This window comes from Thunnus maccoyii, chromosome 1 (genome assembly GCF_910596095.1).
Source record: "Thunnus maccoyii chromosome 1, fThuMac1.1, whole genome shotgun sequence".
Lineage (NCBI taxonomy): Eukaryota > Metazoa > Chordata > Actinopteri > Scombriformes > Scombridae > Thunnus > Thunnus maccoyii.
In genome coordinates, this window is record NC_056533.1 from 5,062,018 (window position 1) to 5,083,249 (window position 21,232).

The 21,232-nt window shown below is 40.2% G+C and overlaps 2 protein-coding genes across 3 annotated transcripts; one reads left to right on the plus strand and one right to left on the minus strand.

Moving 5' to 3' along the window:
- Positions 1-691: 691 nt before the first annotated feature.
- shcbp1 (SHC SH2-domain binding protein 1) lies at positions 692-10,971 on the minus strand. 2 transcript variants are annotated; one of them, XM_042407749.1, is made up of 13 exons: positions 10,633-10,971; positions 7,535-7,750; positions 7,298-7,413; positions 6,429-6,637; positions 6,219-6,314; positions 5,900-6,130; positions 5,586-5,763; positions 4,776-4,896; positions 4,487-4,618; positions 4,267-4,385; positions 2,441-2,527; positions 2,007-2,145; positions 692-1,831 (listed from the first exon to the last, which is right to left on the minus strand). In XM_042407749.1, exons 1-13 carry the CDS (start codon positions 10,820-10,822, stop codon positions 1,503-1,505), a joined length of 2,163 nt encoding a protein of 720 aa, XP_042263683.1. In that variant the 5' UTR covers positions 10,823-10,971; the 3' UTR covers positions 692-1,502. The 2 variants fall into 2 exon arrangements, with proteins under 2 accessions (XP_042263683.1, XP_042263682.1); XM_042407748.1 differs by having other exon boundaries at positions 692-1,834.
- Positions 10,972-12,360: 1,389 nt separating this feature from the next.
- Positions 12,361-19,059, plus strand: tssc4 (tumor suppressing subtransferable candidate 4). Its single transcript, XM_042421667.1, has 3 exons — positions 12,361-12,468; positions 14,001-14,138; positions 17,432-19,059. The coding sequence occupies exons 2-3, from the start codon at positions 14,136-14,138 to the stop codon at positions 18,434-18,436; spliced, it is 1,008 nt and encodes a 335-aa protein (XP_042277601.1). The 5' UTR covers positions 12,361-12,468; positions 14,001-14,135; the 3' UTR covers positions 18,437-19,059.
- The last annotated feature ends 2,173 nt before the right edge of the window (positions 19,060-21,232 follow it).

Consider the following 21,232-nt stretch of genomic DNA (forward strand, 5'->3'; position numbering starts at 1 on the left):
AAACATGGATCATCACCGCATGTAATGTGGAAGGTGTCACTGATAGTGACAGACCAACAGATAATTATAACACAACTTTTCAGGTCCCGTCTGCTCTACAGAGCATTTCAGCCTCTTTCAGCTGGTTGTTTTTGATTTTACAGTTTCACTGTGCTCGGCATCAAGCAGCAAACGGACAGTTAACAACTAGCTGGTGAACATAGTGCTTCATTTCTTTCGTTCGGGTAACGTGTTAAAATTGCAGCTGATATTACTCTTTACCTCTAGATGGCAACACTGACTGAAGAGCTGCCCCTTGTAGGAAATCTGCAGCCTGATTAGAATGGTTAGAATTTACATCTTAAAACCTATTCTTTACATTTACAAGTCAGCTATCAAGACTATTGGTTACTGATGGTGAGTAAAATGACATTATTCATGTGTTCCCGCTAAAGAAAAGAACATCTTCACATGCAAATATCGGAGGTTATCAAATGATTCCAAGACAAAGGTCCATGTGAAGTCACGAGTCATTGGTGTCAAGTCTTAACTCAGATTGATGATGATGATGATGCACACTAATTTTAAAAACAATTCAGACAGCCAGTGTGTGTAGCTCACAGTGTGTGTGCGTAGAGGTCAGTGTTGACACATTGTAACAGATACACACTGTAGAAAGATTATGTAATAAGTCATACTGCATCAACACATATCAAGGTTTCAATGACCACTTTTTAATCTCCAGGAAATTAATTATACTAACAATTCCCAGAAGTAGCAGTTTCAATCTAAGACTAACTCATTTGTATCATCAGTTGTGTTTGTCTCAATCTAAACATAAACCTCTCATTTTAGTTTCACTTGGCTATTAGTTTCAGAGCAAATCTGTGAACATGAATATTTCTAAAACTTCACGCTACCATAAAATACATCACTCAAACTTTTAAAAACACCTGAGGCACCAAGTGAAAATTATATACAACTCATAACAATGGAAATAAAGAATATTTTTGTGAACAAGGAACTTGGTATTATTAAAAGTGCACTGGTTTCAACAAGCCACCACCTTAAAGACAACCCAAATTTATTAGATTTTAGTCTAGCCCCCAAAACTGCATACAAAGTGACAAGTGGATTTCAAACTAATAATGCATTTTAAAAAAAAAGTAAAAACGCTTTACACTTCGCGTTGAGAGCACAGAGGAATAAATAAGATAAAAGCATTTGTGCAAGTTCAAGATTGGGGATCCATTCACCATTACTTCAACAGAGGAAGGCAATGTGCTCTTATAATGTGTGTGTGTGTGTGTGTGTGTATAATCAGCTTATCACATCATGCTCACTGCATTACAGAGCATCAAACTCGTGAATCAGCTCAGTCGACAGCTAAAATATTTTTCAGCAATATTAATTTCATCTAAAATACTAAGCTATTGCTCAAAAATACCCTGTCGATGGTAAATGATCTTAAAAGACATTTGTTAGTTGGTGTATTGACCTTCAGCCAGTCTCAAATAGGTTTCTCAGCAGAAAAAGGTGCCGAAGTCGCCCATGCCGTTGCGTCTGAACTGGTTTCCCTGGATAGAGACGAAAATCTCATGGTCCATCAGATCCTGCACGGCTCTGCTACAGGACGCCTCCTTGTTTCTGCTCAGCTGCCGACAAAACTGCCACTTCCTGCCTGAGGTGGTGGCTACTTCGCTGTCCGTGCCGTTGTTGTTCTCTGTCGACATGGGCTGAACGTCTGCTGAGCTGCTGGTGGTCGGGGTTGTTGCTGTGGTGATGAGTTGAGGATCTGTGACACCTGCAGGTTTGCACTCAGCTGTCTGTCCAGCATCTTCTTTTGCAGGCTCTTCTGGGGGGAAAAAAAGGTGGTAATGTATTGATTCTGTACTTTTTACAAGCAGGCAAACCAGCCTGGTTCCTTTTCTGTTTTTAGCTGCATATTTCACCCTTCATCAACCACCACTAGTTATAAAACATCATTTAATTTCACAGTATATTCTGACTCTCAGGGCTCTGCCTACCTTCGCTTTTGTCAAGAGGAACATTCTGGGCCTGGCTGTTTCCGGTTTTCACTAGAATCACCCCGTAGCCTTCATTGTTGTGGATCACATTGTTCTCCATGGTGATGGACGGCATCACATCCAGCTCATCAGCAAAGTCCTGCAGAGGCAGACAACACAAACTTTAAAAATACCCTACTCAATTTGAAACATTTATTTTTCCTGTGTGCTCCAACCTTTCTAAAGTGCAACAATAGTCATCTAAAGATTATCAATTTGGTTCTTATTTGAAAAGGAAGATCAAGGTTCAAAGAGGTTTAAAGTTAGATTAACATAAGATCAAACCAATATGGAAGTCTTTATGGGCATAATCACAGACGTTTCCATTAATAATACAGTTTTATAGCATAAGTGTGGTGCATGTAATTAGCTTGGCAGATGACTTCATTTCTCACCTTGATGAGGATCCCGTCCTTACAGTGGTGGATGCCGTTGCCAACCAGACTGCATACACTGCCAGGGTAAATCTCTACACCAGCCCCCTGCATACAACACATGCAACATAACCGACAACGTACACAATGACTATAGTATGACCAAAACTGGATTTTTTAGGCCGATTTAAAAGGAAAATCATATATCAGCAGATGATTATTTTCAAATAAAACACATATCATAATCAAACATTTGTGATGAGAGAAAGATATTGTCTGTTCTGAGTGGAACATTTTCCATCTGAGAACAGCAGTAGCTGGTCTGGAGCTTTTGAGTTTGCTCAGTCATCATGGAATTGCAGATGCTCAAACTGTCTTTTTTCTGAGTACTTATCTCAGGCTTACCTCATATGTTTCTATACTGCAATTTCTTATTTATCAGCAGACATACACAGATTCGTGCTGCAATAAACTATATTGGCCACTGTATCAGACTTTAAGTCACATTTGCAATGATCAACACATTTGACTGATGACAAATAGACACTCTTTTCTCCACAGAGATAATACAGAATACTATAGAGCATACACTGTGCAGTACAGGTAAGTTAAACTTTTCACAGATTGTGATGTAAACTATAACTTCTTTCATTGTCTTTATTATACATATTCTGACATCAGGATAGTTTGTTCTGCATTCTCATCTTGAGGTTACTCACTTTACTGTATGTTCAGAACTGGTGTGACACAGACTGCATCAATCACAAAAGAACTGTAAGAGCTGGTGCATGACTGAAAACCTGTTCAACATACCAAGTGACAGTACCAGCTCAAAAGAGGACGTGTGCTTCTGTAGTACCCTCAGAACAAGACTCACACTGTCCCACGTCCTGACTACACACTGATTCTGAGCATGTCTTCAGTATGCAGTGTGTGATACTCAGACCAGACAGCATGCATACTAAATACAGTCCATTTCTGAGTGTGCTGTCAGTGGATCAACAGTTCATCTGTCTCACTTAGCAGCACACAGATGATAAAAATGTTTTTGGATCATCTAAAACCATAAACAGACAAATTCACCAATGTAAAAATCACCCTGACAGCTGTTTCTGAAGTTCAGCTTAAGGGTGTTTTCTAACCTGCATCGTTTAGTTCAGTTGAACGGGACTCTAGTTGGTTTTCTTCCTTGTAGGTTTCATTTGGGCAGATCTGAACACAGGTCTGGTCCCAAACAAACTCTAGAGCAGTGCATTTGTTGCGGGAACATGATCTGACCTCGATCCAACCCAACTACAAGGCGTACTCTGCAAGACTGAGTTTAATGGATCCTGTAGTTAGGTGTGATTTGCATGCTGGGGTGTGGATGAGCAGCTAGCCAGAGAAGAAACCAAAGTCCGACCTTGGTCTTCTCAAAATTTGGGCATTTAGGAGCATCTACAATCCTGCTCTCAGGTTTATTACTGGTGATGTTTTTAGCACTCATCAGTGCATCCTGTATGAAAAAGTTGGGTGGTCTTCTGTGTCTAAGAGAAAGACTTCAGGACCTTCTTCCTGTGTTTATGTTCTTGCTCCTCCCTGAGACACGACTAACCAATGGGTGACCATTCACACATGGCTTTTAGGGATGCGTTTTGGTTCAATTTCATTTTTTTCTGTGTGAATACAAACTGAACCAATGGAAAAACGCAACAAATTTACCAACTAACTCACTGATTCAAAGCAGAGCGAACCAACTATAGGTTTGAAAACACCTTAAGAAGAGCTTTGACCACAAGCCAAAAAACATTTGGAAAACAGGCTGAAATTAAAAAGTTTTGTAGAGTTTTGTCTCATCACGCACTCACCTTGGAGCCATAAAGGTCACACATGTTCATCGTGAGATGGGCAGATGTTCGGACAATAACTCCGGTGGTCTCACACTGCATAACACAGTTCTCCATGTTCAGATTCCCCTGACGCACACCTAGTCAACAAACCGGAAGTGAGAATGTCAAGAGATTATCCGTGACCTAATAACTTTCATTGTTTTTACGCCCCAAAAATGGACGCAACAGCTATACTCACACAGAATGCCCTCAATAGCGTCATGCTGAATGAACTTGATGTTGGACATTCTGACATCAGCTCCCGTGGATTCAACAAAAGAGTCACCCTTGTTTTTCTTCTCGATCACCACCTCATCAGGGAGCCCGAAGCCTGGCAGATATAGACATGAACCAAACCAGCAGGGAAAAAAGAAACTGGTCAGTGTGAGATGACATAATTATACACTCTCTACAATTGCAGTATGATGTTTAAACCCCTCTGGATGTCTTCATTTAAACCCTCCATCTAGATACACTACACCATTTACCTTCTATACTGATGGAGTCTGGCAGGAAGATGGAGCTGGTAACACTGTAGACCCCCGGGAGAATAATTACCATGTCGCCCTGATGGCATGAATCCACTGCTGATACAGGGTCTCTATGGAACTGCACACACACACACCTTAGGAGAGTTGCACAGCTTGCACTCTGTTTATCTGATTGTGTGACAAAGCACAGCCACCATGTCAAATTGGATTCACAGCCTGGCACAGTTCCTGCGGGCTTGTAGATTCAAGATTCAAGATGCTTATTGTCACTCTGGTTATACAAGTACAATCGTGTGAAATACTTTGGCTGGTAGGCTCCATTACAGTAAAAACAGCAAATAAAGATATATAAAAAAATAATTATTATAATTGTACAGATGGCGGTCATTGCACAAAAGGTTGAAAAGGCACAAAAATGTTGCCTATACAATCTGGAATGGAACAGACAGCCATTTGCGGGCATCCACGAATGGTCTGATGTCATCATGAGGGGGACGTAGAGGTAACTTTGCAAATTAAGTGTTCAGAGCAGGTTGAAGGCCTGGGTGTTGTCTTGCTGGGAGTATTTTTACCCACATTCACCTTATGTGTTGGACCACTATAATCACCTTTTGTTAGCTGAGAAGGGAGGAACACTAAAGAGGCCTAAATAATGTTCACAACCAACCTGTAACAACAACCTGAAACTAAGATGAGCAGCAGAATAGTGTTGACTAAATGTATCTGACACATTGGAACAAGTGTAGCCTACTTACTTTCCTATGTATTTTTTCATTAACAGATGGGGCTCAGCTGTCTGCTACTAACCTGGATTTCAGTGTCCTCAGTGGAACACTGAGGCAGCAGCCTGTCATTGAGGAGGGACTGGAGCTGAAAGCTGGTGCAGGAGGCTGTGACCACATGGACCACCTTGATACCTGATGCTCTCAGCCCACGGCTCTGGACACACTGCTGCCTGGTGTTACCCTTGTAGCCCAGCACATACCTGGAGTGGAGGTGATGGAGATAAAGGAGAAGAGATGTTGAGGTGGTGTAGAAACTGGATAAAACAGTGGTGGGTAGTTTGAAAGATGGGGGTTGACAGACATATACACGAACCTCTGCAACGACAAGTCTCCTACCTTAACAAAGGGTTCTCAATGATGTGCAGCTTGCGTTTGAATGTTTCCAGCTGATCGCAGAGCTTCAGGCCCTCCACCATGGACACGTTGTCTGGCTCAGAGTCAGAGTCGCTGCTGAGGGCGCTGCGCAGCACCAAGAACTGCTGGAAGCACTGGGAGCAGTTTTCCAGTAAGGACTGGTACTCTGCCACCAGGCCTGATGGGACTCTGTCCTCCAAGATGTCGTAGTAGCTGAGAGAAGAAACATTTTAAAATTGGGTTTATGGGGATGCACTATCACAAAATGCCAGATCATCACTGAGACACAAAGTGTACTCACAGCCTGAGACGAGGCTCCACACAACGAACAAAGTAGTCAAAGTCATCATCTTCGTCTTCCTCATCCCACTGCCTCCAGATGTGCTTGTAGAAAAATCTGCAAATAGAGGAAAGGAGGCAGGAATTAAAAGGATGAGAGAAACTTGCCAGTAAACTTTATCAGACTGGAATCCAGTGAAGGGTTCAATTAAGCAAAATGCGGCAAAGTCACCTGAGGTGCTCAATGGCCAGGGCAGTCTGGTCAAAGTCTCCAGACTCTTCATAGACCACCTGAAGCTCCTGCAGGGGGAGCTTGTGTCGAGTTGCCTCCAGCACAGTGTTCATGGCCTCCTCGTTGAGTTCACAGCCTCGGGCCTCAAACTGCAGAGGCAGCACTGGCTTCACACACGCTTTCAGATCCTGGTAGTCCACATCACATACCTAAAATTACAAACACCTGTTCAGCAGTAGCAGTAACATTTTAAAGACCTGAATTGCCTGTGAGGTTACACAGATTTATTTTGATGGCTGCTTGAGTGAACAACTTGAATGTGATTTCAATGACTTCAAACCCTTTTCATTGGTGATGTTTCTAAGAAGTTGTCGTGTGCAAATCAGCACGTTTCCATCTATATTGTTTTGCAGATATACTCAAGAGGTAGATGAAAATGTACTTGGTAAGATTTTTGGCATGTTTTCTATTCTCCCATCTTTTTCTATGTGAGTGACTAATGGGGACATCAATTTTTGAAACTGGTTCAGTATTGAGCGAGAGCGCTTCAGCTGGCAGCCACAAAACAGGCTGCAAAGTAATAGTGCCCCGTCACTTAGACACAAAAAGATGTGAAAATATGGTCCATGCTGAAAAATACCAAAGTTTCCCTTAAAATCTGACGACAGCGTTTGAGATGCAACTTTCATAAACAAAGAAACAACAACAGTGCCATTGTGTTTTTCCTTATATTTACTGTTGACTAGCTCGAAGCCCTGTTCTGACTCAGGATTAAACAAGGGATCGCTATTGAAATAAGGTCAAGTGGGGTGATAATAAAGGTCAGTGTATAATTTGTAATATCAACAGTATCTGAAACGTTGTCTCACCTCCACCAGAACATCGAAGACATCTGTAGACCACAGAGCCTGCCAATCACACGACTCCACAACCTTCTCCAGGTAGTCTGCTGTGAAGGCCTTCACCTCTGAGGGCTTACAGTCACCTACACACAAACAGCAAGATCAGACAAAAGATAACACACACACACACAAGGACTACGACCAGGAATCTAATGACTCTATTTGAAATTCAGTGCTCATTTATTCCAGTGTGTTTGTTCTTACCGAATATGTAGTCCTGGTACACCTTGAACCTCTCGTAGAACAGGAGGTGGCCTGTTTGGAAAGTGTCAGGGAGATCTGAATTCATCCCGTGGCGCTCACATCTCTGCAGCTGAGTCCCTGACTTGTCAGTGTTGAAGTGGTCTGTGCCACTGTCATCCCCATCATCATCACTCTCTTCTTCTTCACCCTCTTCCTCATCTTCATTCTGAAACAGAGCTGTTGGGAAAAACAAGTGTAGCTTAAGGACTGTGTTGGGATAGATGAGACTTCCCGTTCTCTACCTCTGAAGGGGCGAGGCAAGGCAGGATGATAGTCTGTGATGCACAGCTGTTTGGTGGTTTCCAGGGGTTTTAAACCCCTCAAACTACAGCATGAAACTCCCAGCTGTCATGTGGTAAAGTCGCTCTGCAAAGTCAGTGTCTGTACACTTGGTCAAGGACAGAAACACCACACTGTTGATATTTCAGTAAATGGAGTGTATTGTGTCTTTCTGCTGCTCAAAGCCAACATGGTGCTGAGAGTGCTCCTTCTTAGGAAAACAAATATTGTAAAATAAATTATTTAACTGTAAATTAAAATATAGTAAAATTGTGTACATCGTTTTTGAGTTAGCAGCCTGCGAGGTAGAAATCAAGTGTATTGTCCTGATTAAACAACTAAAACTTATGGATAACTAAAACAACTAAAACTTATGGATAGCAAACAGAGGGGCGAATTCACACAAGGATTGCGCAGCTTTTGTTGGCGCTCAACCTGAGACAATGAGACAAAAAGAAACTGTCATTCACAAAGCACCCACAAAGGGTGAAATGCACCAAGTAGTAGCAAATAGCGTCTCAGTGCTCCTTTGTTATTTGCACATATGTAAATTAGAAAAATATGCATACATTTGGCACACAATTGGCCTCTGTCAAATGATCCTCATTCCAAAAACAGTCCAATTCACAAAGAGCAGCACTAATAGGCAGTAGTTTGGGAGGGAGAAGGTCTCTTCATAGATTATGCTTTAGTGCCGTCTGGTGGCACACAGATAAACTGCATAAGTTTAGTTTGAACTAATAAGAGTGCAGTTTTAATTTACAAAAAATGTATTTTTATGATTATATCAGTTTTAAATAACTTCATAGTCCTACTTCTATCACCAATTTTATGACATCATATATAAGAGGGCTTATCACAGCAGGAAAATTACAGGTGTTACTAATGACATTAACATGGCTCTGTGATTGACAGTAAGTCATGACAGTGTGACAGTTTGTCAGCATGAACAACATCAGGACCCTGAAACTGAAGCAGCTACATGGAATTCAGCCATCGTTCATTTCAGTATTAACACCTGCTGTCATATGGCAAAATGTCTGCTGTGAAAAAGGCTCATTTTGATTTATATAGACTTTGATGAGTTTAAAGCTGCCACAAATAAAGTTTTGTTGTTTGTTTTTTTTACAATTAATAGTCAACAGATTAATCTAATTATCAACTGATTGACTGACTTATGATTACAACAGAGATGATTAGCAAATACTCACATTTAAGAAGCTGGGACCAGCTAATGTTTATCATGGTTGATAAATGACTAACCAATTAGCAAAACTGCTTATGATTTCGGTGAATGGATTAATTGATAAATATACTTTCAGTTTTCAGCTGCAGATGTGGTAAAGCTGTCAGAAACTTGATCTAGAATTGTGTTTTCCCAGATCTACATATAGGTGTACTCTGCAAAGTACTGTTAAATTACATAAAACATTAAATAACATTTTTAAAGAACACAGGTCCAGATAGGACAGCAGGGGTACTTCTATGAAATGCAGCCTGTGTCCAGAAACAACCTCAAGAAGAAACACAGAATAACAGATTTGCATGCTGACATGACATACAGTAGAGATGGTTACAGAAAAATCTGTTATATGTCTGTTAAAATATTTCAGCTAGATCAGCTACATTAACCTGAGCTGAAATGACAGCAAATCAGCTACACCATGTTCAACCCAAAATTTGACCAAATGGCACAATAAGCTCTGTTTTTCAATGTGTGTGTGTGTGTGTGTGTGTGTGAGAGACTAGAGATTATGGAGTTTCTACTGTCGGGCATTAGTGCATTTGTATAAATCTCTGAAACAAAGCTAAATTAAAATTAAATTGGACAGCTGGTGCAGTTATTGGTGTATTTTACTGTGACACAGCTCAAGGCTAACATTGTCTCAAAAGATCTTGATGTTAAACATGACTCTTCCACTAGGTTCCACTGTTTTTGCTAACAGGTGAAACCAGTACCACCAGTATCACTGAAAGTTTCAGCTTGTCCAACTGAGTATTGGACATTCATGGTATCATGGTCTACGTAGTCTGTGTGTGAGAGAGATTGTGTTTATGTGTTAAATGTGTTGTTTCTGGATCTCTCTCACCCACAGATCTCTGTGTTGTTGAACCCACAGAAGTAGGCTACCTTATTGTATGAGTAACTACTACGATCACAACCATCATCAGCTCTTACTACACCACCAGTGGACTGGACAACTGTAATATTATGGATTACATCATTTCTGACGACATGTTCTCATAGAGGGATACCTCAGCCTTGACAAGAAAAAAATTAGGATTAACTGAGGGGCATCATAGAGGGAGATGAGGTGAAAGGAAAGTATAACAACTGACACATGGACAGTCCCGTGACATTTTATCATCAATCAATACCTACCAAGCCTCCCAGTTTAAGTTACTGGGAGGTGTCACTCCAGACTGCATAGCACTATGTGCTTAGGAACCAGTTTACAAACTAATAGAGATCATTAGTAGTTCTCAGTAAGTAAGTTAATGTCAGTTTCATCACCTTCACTTGTCTTGGATGCACATGAGACCGATTTTTGAACAGCGTTTGGTCACATGTTTTGCGGTCTGAAGGAACTGATACGAATATAGACTGACCATCTTAATTATGGACATTAAGTGTTTAAACAAAACGCTTCGTTAGCTGGTGATAATATGAGCCAGCCAAGTAACGTTAACGTTAAGTTAACCTGAATGTTTGGCGTGACATTGAACCTACGTTGCTGTACATATTTCAACATTATTCAAGGGCAAAACGTTACACAAACCTTGAGTTATATCATGAACATTATGTCCAGCTTCGGGGCTCCCTTTCTTGTTTTCTATGTCGAGTTCAACATTAACGTACGACTCCAAATCAACTACGACGATGTCCGTCATGTCGTCTGCAGTTTCTTCCTTCGTCTTGTCCGAAACCGTTACCGCAGCAGACGGGTTTTCCAGCGCTGCTTGCTCCATGAAGAATTAAAAAGAACTGCTTGATACTTTGTCACGTAAATTTCAATGTGCTAAAAGCCAGTGGCGCTGCAATGTTTTGTCAGTTTGACACACAAACAGAAAAACTAACTGCACACACCCAGTTACTTTCAAACTTTCCCCGGTCTGCAGCTCAGCAGCCAATCGAGACACGAACAACTGCCGCGACTCCCGCCCCCGAGCTCCTGTGAGCCAATGGGAGCAGGGAAAGAAAATGGGCATGCGCAGGTCCTCCTTCTTCTGTTTACGGGCTAAATGTACAATTTTTAAGCAATTTTTTTACTGTTCATAGTGGATTGGGTGGTGGATCAGAGTTAGTTCCTAAAAGAAAGAAAGAACCAGCTGTTACCATGTGAGAGAAATTGGTCACATGATAACAAATTTGTCTCCTTAAGAAATGAGTAACTCCATCCACTGAGAAAGGCCACTAGATGTGGCTGAAAGTTTCAGGAACAATTTGGACCTTGTGTTAAGATTTTTTTGTTTGTTCTTATTTATTTGTTAAGTATTCAACATTATGGTTCTCCATAAAGCTGGGATCTCCCTTCCCTTTCTTCCTTGGCTATAAAGACAACAGCCAATGCTCTCAAGCATTTGTTTTTGGCGGACAGGCACTTCAGCAGACACACTCTGCTTGGTATTGTGGACATGTGTAAGGTTTTTAAAGTACTGGACATTCTCATCCCAAACAGTTGTCTGCAGAGACCTAGAAACAGAATTTACATTAACTGCCACTTGTACTATTAAGAGTTGAATTCACTGTGTTAGTGTTTTAAGACTTGTGATGAGGACATTGAATAGCGATTGCTTACATGGATAATGCTGCATTGTTTTAATTGAAAAAGAAAATACACTGATCATTTGGAAAAAATACTTCAACCTGTCTGCTTTTATTATTGCTTTTAACTCAAGTAAGTTTAGGAATTCTGCAAGTTGAATATTGTCCTGCACTACATAGAAATGAATTGAAAGCAACTGTTGCCTAGAAGGTAGGAAAAAGTCAACATATGCGAGACACTGTGGTACTAAGTTGGCAGTAATGTAATGTACATATAAGTTATAATAGGGAAGAAAAAATGCAGAAACACTAGTATAGTCTTTTAAAACAAAACTTAAACTGTGCATTATCTTCAACACAGCAATGAATTTTCACTACCTATAAGTTTGGTTGGAAAATCAACCCCACATGCTGGGTCAAATACTGTATGGACAAACCGAATGCTAGGTTACTTTGACCCAGCATGTTGGGTTGTACAATCAACCCTACTCTATGGGTTGATTGTACAACCATGCATGATTTGTGAATCATAACTAGTTTGGAACCAATTCTGGTCCAATATTCAATTTACACAAGTGTGATGTGAAAACTTGAAGCCTCCAGTGCAAAAACACTGAAAATTTACAGTGAAGTAGGAGACATCTTGTGAAATAAAACACGTTTGTCCTAAAAAAAAAAAAAAAAAAAAAAAAAGCTGGAGTAGCGGCTTTCATATGTAACTACAGCCTGTGTCCGGCTGGAGGCAGCATTGTGTAAATCGTGCTTAGTGTGGCCGACACCAGAACAGGAGAAGAAGAAAGTGTTTGACTGGTGAAACACTACCTGGTTGGGTCGTGGCGCCAGCAGTAAGGTAAACCCGGAAAACCGCGGCGTTTTGACCCAAAACTAAGAAATGTTTTGATACTATATGTAAAAGTAAAGTCTGCGGTGTCCTTTGTTTGAAGCAGTGTAACGGAGCCGCTGTGCAGCTCCTTTTAAGCCAATGCACCACCACATCAGTTAGCATTAGCATGCTGAGGAATATTCACCGGATCTTTAGCTAATGCGTCTTCAACGCTCCGTCCCAGAGAAAGCTGGGTCCATCTCAGAAATTTATATTTTCAGTGTATTGGTGTTCCGTAGGATGTTGCACCAGTAATTTACATGAGTTAGCTATTAAGCTTCTCTAAGCTTTTCTATGGGAACCATGCCGGACTGTCTCATCCACACTGTGGGTACAAACAGGTTACATAGATGAAGGCAGGTACTCGAAAGCAAAAAAAAAAAGTTTTCATACAGTGCATCAGAAATTATGACGTGTATTGATCATAATCTTAAATTGTTCAGATTGCTCACAAATAATGATTGACTGGTCCAGAGACATTAAGGGATAGGTTCACAATTTTTCAAGTCTGTCTTGAATAAAAACAGTCAGGTGTCCAAATGAACACTGGAACATGTTTGTTTTTTTCTTGTTGTAATCATTCCTCCTGTTCATACTGACCATTAGAAGATCCCTTCATAATGCACTTACAATGTAAGTGATGGGGGACTAAATCCACAGTCCTCCTTCTGTGCAAAAATGTATTTGAAAGTTTATCTGAAGCTAATATAAAGCTTCAGCATCCAAATGAGTCAAATCAAGTAGATATCTATCAACAATACTTTCTTTGTAGTGCCAAAGTTCCTCTTTTTGTTAATATTTTTCCACCGCAGCTCAACAGGGAAACACTGGAAACACAAAGAGGGAATTTGATGCTAAAAAGGCTGTAAATGTGTCAGATATCCACTTGATATGACTAACTCAGACTGCTGACTTGGAACTCAGAGTAGTTTGATAGCTAATAAGATACAAATCTGAGTTGTGTGTTTCCACTTTTGACTGAACTAGGCTGACAGTGTCCCTCTGCTTCCAGTCTGTGCTAAGTGTAAACATGTCACACACACACATTATATACACTTGACAGCGTAATGTGACAGTAGCATAAACAGGAGCCTTGCACATTTGAGTTGATAACATCTGACGCAGTTTTGTTCGTCTTTCTTTCTGTACCTGTTTTTCTTGTTCTGGTTCCGGGTCACTGAGGGAAAGAATCTATCCCAGCATGCATTGTGCGGCAGCTCACTAGTCTATCACAGGGGTTAACACATATAAACAAACACATTCATCCTCACATTCACACCTTCACAAAATTCAGTTATCAAAAATCAATTCTTCATGTATGTCATTATGTCATATGATCACTGTTACATTTCTCATTACAACATGATCTCTCCCCTCTCCATGCTTTATGTTTGTCTCAGCTGGATTATGTCTTGCCCGTTTTTGAATTTAAAATCACTTCTATATCTGGTTTGTTTAAATGATTAAATGTGTGAATTTGTGCCTGCTTTAAATCTCAGATTGAAAACCAACAGAAAGGCAGTGTGTTGGGAGTTTGATGTCTGAGCCAAACAACATCTTCCTAAATTTTTCATAAAGAACAAGTGAGTCTGCAAGCCAGGAAAGAACATGGATGCTTCAGCAGGAGTAAAAACATGGTATGCACACATACTCTTCACGGAGTTTACTAGGTGTAGGTGGTACCCGGTTTTTTAATAACCTTTATTATAATTGATTGAAATAATGACCAAGACCATTCAATTATAAATTCCTTTAATGGTGGCTGAATATCACCACTGATGTTTTTTGACACAATATTTAAAAGTGAAGTCAGGTTATGAGACCCTTAACAGGTTTCTTAATGATCCTGACAAGCCCTCATACACATTCAACATTTTTGACACATTTGTTGTAATCCTGCCAGGGAAAAAACAAACAAACCCTAGATGAAGCCAAAAACAGGTTTGTGTACATAACTCACACAGTAACCATTTTAAGGACATCATTGTCAGTGCGTTGTTTTTGTGTCTACAGCAGAGGACATTCACATATAATCTCACATATTTCATCAAGTGTGGCTGTGCTTTCCTTTTATAAACTTGAAGTCTCATATAGCAAGTCATATTACCTGTTACTTTGCTCATTTACTTATACAGTTCAGAGGGCCATCATCATGCTTTAGTTCACACAAGAGAAACCAAAGAAAACATGATGGCGTGATAAAGGTAGATGTCCTGTTAATATAACTGACCTTTTTCACTGCAGACATTTTGACATGCCACAGTACCACTGTGCTTTTCCTGCTATGACAAGTCAGAATATCTGCTGTGAAAAAGTTCAAGTGCAGGCCTGAACAAGATATATGATGTCACAGCTCTGATGTTTGGTATTTAATAAATATAGAGCTGCAACTAATGATTATTTTCATTATCGATTAATCTGTTGATTATTTTTTCAATTAATCAATTAGTTGTTTGGTTTGTAAAATGTCAAAAAAATAGTGAAAAATGTAATCATTGTTTCCCAAAGCCCAAGATACAACCCTAAATGTCTTGCTTTGTCTCAACCAGCAGCTCACAATCCAAACATACTCAGTTTACTGTCATAGAGGACTAAAGGAAACAGAAAATATTCACATTTAAGAAGCTGGAACCAGAACATTTTGGCATTTTTTTCTTAAAAAATGACCTCAAAATGATTAATCAATTATCAGAATAGTTGCCGATTAATTTTCTGTTGATCAACTAATCAACTATTTGTTGCAGCTCTAAATAAATATTGAGCAGGGCACTCCAACTGTAAACAGTCTGTGAGAGTGATACTGCAGTTTGGAGTCTGTTAGTGTAACATTACACTTAGCATACGCTAGAAAAGTGACACCTGTGTTTCCAAACCCAGTGCATCACATCCACACAGTCACCGCTGAACAAAAGGGTGATGAAGTGAACATGAAGTATAATGTGACTGTACAACAAAGAAAATGGGAGATGAAGGAGATCAAGCTCAGTCTGCACACGCCCAGAGAGAGGAGGTCTAATCAGGAAACACAACACCTGTGTGTGGATCAATTAACTAAAACCAACAAAGCATCTGAGCTCCATGTAGCCATATACAGTTAGGTTCATATATATTTGGACACTGACACAAGTTTTGTTGTTTTAGCTGTTTACGGAAAGATATTTAAGTTACAGTTATATAATGAATATTAAATTGAATTGCACTTTTAATAAATTAAAGTGCAGACTCTCAGCTTTAATTTGAGGGTATTCACATTTAAATTGGAGGAGAGGTTTAGGAATGACGGCTCTTTACTATGTAGCCACCTCTTTTTCAAGGGTCCAAAAGTAATTGGACAATTGACTCAAAAGCTGTTTCATGGACAAGTGTGGGCTATTCCTTTGTTGGTGCATCATCAATTGAGCAGGTAAAAAAAAAAATGCATTTGGAAGCTGTTGCTGTGAACCCACAATATGAGAGAGATAGTGGGAACATTAGGAGTGTTTTGTCAACACAAAAAGGCCTGGACGTCCACGGAAGTCAACAGTGGTGGATGATACCAGGATCTTTTCCATGGTAAAGAAATACTCCTTCACAACATTCCGCCAAGTGAAGAACACTCTGCAGGAAGTAGGCATATCATGATCCAAGTCCACCGTAAAGAGAAGACTCTGCCAAATACACAGGGTTCACCACAAGGTGCAACCCATTCATAAGTCTCAAGAATAGAAAAGACAGATTAGACTTTGCCAAAAAACATCTAAAAAGAAAAAGCCTAGAAGTTTATAGGGATATACTGTCTGCTCAGATTCAGCCAAATTCAGCAAAGTTGATTGGAAGGCGCTTCACAGTACAGATGGACAATGACCCAAAAAATAGTGTGAAAGCAAGTTTTTTTTAAGGCAAAGAAGTGGAATGTTATACAATGGCAGAGTCAATCTGTCAACCTGATGGAGCATGCAAATCACTTGCTGAAGACAAAACTTAAGGCAGAAAGACCCATGAAAAAAACAACAACTAAAGACAGCTGCAGTAAAGGCCTGGCAAAGCATCACAAAGGAGGAAACCCAGCATTTGGTAATGTTCATGAGTACCAGACTTCAGGCAGTCATTGCCTACAAAGGATTCTTGAAAAACATTTTATTTATGATTATTTTAATTTGTCCAATTACATTTGAGCCCCTGAAATGAGGGGACTGTGAACAAAAATGGTTGCAATTCCTTAACGTTTCATTCGATATTTTTGTTCAACCCTTTGAATTAAAGCTGAAAGTCTGCACTTCAGTTGCATCTTGATTGTGTCATTTCAAATCCATTGTGAGCCAAAATTATGAAAATCGTGTCACTGTCCAAATATTTCTGGACCTAACTGTATGTTAGAGCCTCTGGATGGCCTTAATCGAGCGTGTCTCAGTGTTCTCTGATAAACCTCCAGACTGGCAGTTACTGGGAATTCTTTACACAGGTAGCCACTTGACTACTGGCAAATACATAAAGTGTGGGCATTGGGACTGACCCATTCATAAGAGACAAAAAAGCCATGTTAGCTTTGTCACTTTTCATCACCTACTACTGTGCTACACTTGACTGACCTCAAGTGGATTGTCACAACATTATATCACCTAACATGGAAGCATCAGTTTCATGATAATCTTGTATTTGTGATGGTATAGGCCTTTTTTTCAGAAGCATAATTCATTTGTCATAGCATGAAAGGCAAAGGTGTTACTGATAACGTTAACGACTGTGTTTACACTCTAACCACTCACTCACACAGCTCTGCAACTAACAAATTAATCATTGACTACCTGGACATACACTTATGGCCAGATTTTGCCTAAAACAATTGAATATCATTTATGCTTGACTCTGATTTATCTTTCTCAATTTTTTAGGGTGAAAATCCAGTTAAGTTCTTTGTCAACCAACAGTAATCCTCTCATACCCTTTCCAGGTTCTTGATTTAGCTCACCTTCTGAATCTTCGTGTTAAAATGTGCAGTCAGGAAAATAGCGAGCTCAGCAAGATTTTAAAGGCTGATGATGATGTCGATGACCTCTCAGCAAGTGATGAATCTGAGCCTGAAGAACAACCCTGCGGTGCACCCTTTGACCCCGAACTGGACGTGGACGACGATGACGGGGAGGTTGGGGCTGCTGTTCCAGCTGCTGGACAAAAAACCTTCAGTCTGAAAGGAGGGAGCTCGGGTTTCTCAAGCCGCAGCCACAGCATCTTTGACTGCCTGGACAGTGTTGCCAAGCTGGCCTCCTCATCATTAGGCCAGGACAACGTTATAGACGGAGTGTTTGCTCGGCCTCTGCCTCCAGCCCCCAGCCGCAAGACGAGCCAGCCTCCGCCTAGCAGCTCCACACCAGCAAAGAAGAGAGGAGTACCAGACTACCTAGTGAACCCGGATCGCTGGACCCACTACAGCCTGGAGGATGTGGCTGAGACCAGTGACCGAGGCAACAGCAGGGTGGCCCACCAGTACCTGGCCAGCCTGCAACAGAAGAAAGAAGAGCCACAGCCCGACAGCCAGGGTGATTCCTTCTGTAGCACCCAGCAGAAGATCATCTTCTCCAAGCCCAGCCATCTGGCCAAGAAGCCTGCTGATGAGTCATCAGCTGTTAGAGGCCAGGAGAAAGGGATGCGCCTCAGTCACCTGGAGGAAGAGGAAGATGAGTACGCAGTGGGGAAGGAGAAAAAGAAGACTGTAGGACGGAGAACAGATGAGTGCAAAGAGGAAAGTGTAAGAGGGAAGGATGAGGTTAAACAGACCAGGGCAGCCATCGGTCAACCAGAGGCTGAGGAAAAGGAAAAGAAACGTGTTCAAAAAGAAAGAGGTGTGGACGAGGAGGAGGAAGTGGAAGAGAAGAAAGAACAGGCCAACCCCAGCTTTGCCTCCTTTAGAAAGATGAACCAGAAGAACTACAGGAAGAGCTCACGGCAAGAGGACTGAGGATAGCAGGCCTGGTGCCTCACAACCACACCACCATACGATTCTGTCACTTCTTCTGCCATTGTAAAAAGCTATGCCCCTCATCACACAACTGCTCCATATTTGAAAAACTGTCCAGTCAAATCTTAAAAGTCCAATTTAGAAAATGTTGCAGCTCTACTGTACTGTACTCATACAGCGTCTTAGTTGTGTCAACAAATCTCTGAGTCGCAGAAATGATTCTCTGGTCCTCAGTGTCAGTTCATAAATGCAAACACTACAAGGTCATATATCATCATCGTTATGGCTTATTAAGTTTCAGATTTGATTTATAAGGGTGTCCATTTAATTTTAGGCCACTTGTCTGTGTTGAAACAAATCCTTCAGCACAATGTTGAACTATTTGGTATGTCAAGACATCCCTTAAACACAGCTTACAGTGATGGACTGAGGAGACATTTGGGTAGTGGACCAGTTAGTTTTTATTTTTAGTGGAGGAACCAACATCACTTGGTCAAGGGAAGGGAGCTTTGAAACAGTATAGGAATTTTAACACTGTTGGTCATTAATTTGTATTTGATTTTTATTCCTTGTTGCATATTTTGATTTTTGGAATACCTTGGATCTTGAATAAAAAATATTGATTTGTATTATGTCTACTGTATTTTTTTTCAAACACATTTAAGGCTTGTTTGTTTTCATTAACACTCAAAAAAATTTGGCTAACTGAAAACTAGAATAATAAGCAAACTGGGAAGTATGTATAATATCCTCATGTATACTGTAGGCTACATCAGCATAGGGGAAAAATGTGATAAAAGTCTAGCAGACTAACTCTCACCAAGCATAGAAGGTCATTCCAACAATGTTTTAGCCATGCTAGCAGCGTGGCTCTAGGGATGGCAATGTCTGTCCATCACTTTGATCCAGAGTGAAATATCTCAACAACTATTTGATGGATTACTGTGAAATTTGGTGCACACATTCATGGTCCCCAGATGACGAATTATAATAACTTTGATCTCCTGACTTTTTATCTAATGCCATCATCTGGTCAAGATTTGATTTTGTGCAATGTGTTGCTCTATAACCAAATACCTGCAAATCTCGTGACACGACAGCCTCAGCTAATCCTAATTTGCAATTGTTTGCACACTATTACAGTAAACCAACTCAGTGAACATGGTAAACAGTATACAGTACCTGCTAAACAACAGCATGTTAGTGTTATTGTGAGCATGACATTCAAACCATGCAAATGTTCGAAGCATGCTGATGGTTTGAACATTTAGCTCAAGTACAGCCTGACTGAGCCGCTAGCATGGTTGAAGACTTGTTCTGCCATGAAAAAGTGTCATCACCATCTTAAAGGACTGCAGTACTCATGTCCTGGACTTGATATCATGACAAATAAAAGACTCAATGAGCTCATGTTTAAGCATTTAACAGAAGCTTCACATTGGTTTATTCATCATTAACATAATTTGAAGCAAAGGTTTATAGGGGACTTAAGTAGTCACCCAAGTGATTGTTTAAAGAAACCTGGAGAATCAAACTTATGATTTTTAAATCTTACATTAGCCCTTATGTGTAGGACTTGAACATCTCTGACTTTAATAACTCAGAGAGGTGGTATCAAAACAGACTGATGCTGACGCCGCCACCAACCTGACCCAGGTCATTAGTAACCAAATTGATTGACTTAGATTGTCTCATTTTTTCCCCTCAAAAGTTATACCATCAAATTTCAAAGTTGCTATAATCACATAACAATTCTACACAAATGACTTTTAATGTAATAATAATAATAGGAGCTGCCCTGCTGACAAAAATAAATGGCTGGATTTGCTTCCTATTATACACTGAATTACCAGTTTATCATATATACTTGTACAATCTAATGCAATTTCGATACACAACAACTTTCTCACGACAGACATTTTTCCTTATCATACACAGGTGCAATTAATACCATTAATAAGTGCTGCATTGTGTGTAGGAGTGCCACTTCAGCAGCCCGGCACACTGTATGCTGGTTCTCTGGCTTACTGGGATAACTAAATGTCACAGAGCTGTCATTTATTTTTGTCATTTATCATTAGCGTGTTTTCCCTGCTATTATCCTATAATCATGTATTCTAAGTTTTATATTATGCATTATATGGAAATGTGGCAAATTATTTTCAGCAGCATTCGGACCGCATTAAAGTAGATTTAAAAGGAGTGGATATCAGTCTGCTGTAAGTGTTAATAAATGTCCCAAATGCACTATAGCAAACATTATATTTACTCAGTAGACTAATGCCTCTATTGTCAGGTGAATTAAAAATGATGTGATATTTGGTCACAGTGGGACAAAAGCAACACATTATCTTGTGTACCAGAGTGTGTTTTTTAAGAGCAGGCACAGGTTGGTCCAGTTAAGCCGATTTAACCAAGTTAGCCTGGTTAAGTGTTTAGTTTTATCTAGTGTTTAACAGTCACTGTTTGCATACTGATAGGCTGTAAGTAAATGATCACGCTGTTCAGATGGTGTGCTATAAGTCATCAGCTGTTTGCATTTTAAAGGGAGTTTTGCATTGCAGCTACAGAGGATGGTGAGGTCAGTGCAATTGAGACTGAAAAAACTGTGAAGTTGCCTCATTTTTCTGCTGGCTGTAAGCCAATAATAAGAAAATGATGGTGATGTTTTAACCTCATGGTGCATTCTTGTCAGATGGGAAGAAACCCTGCTGCTCGGTGTCATGGTTACACATAGCAAAATGAGAAGTTGAATGATAGTTGTGTGCCTTTAAAAACAGACCAGCTGCTTTCTAA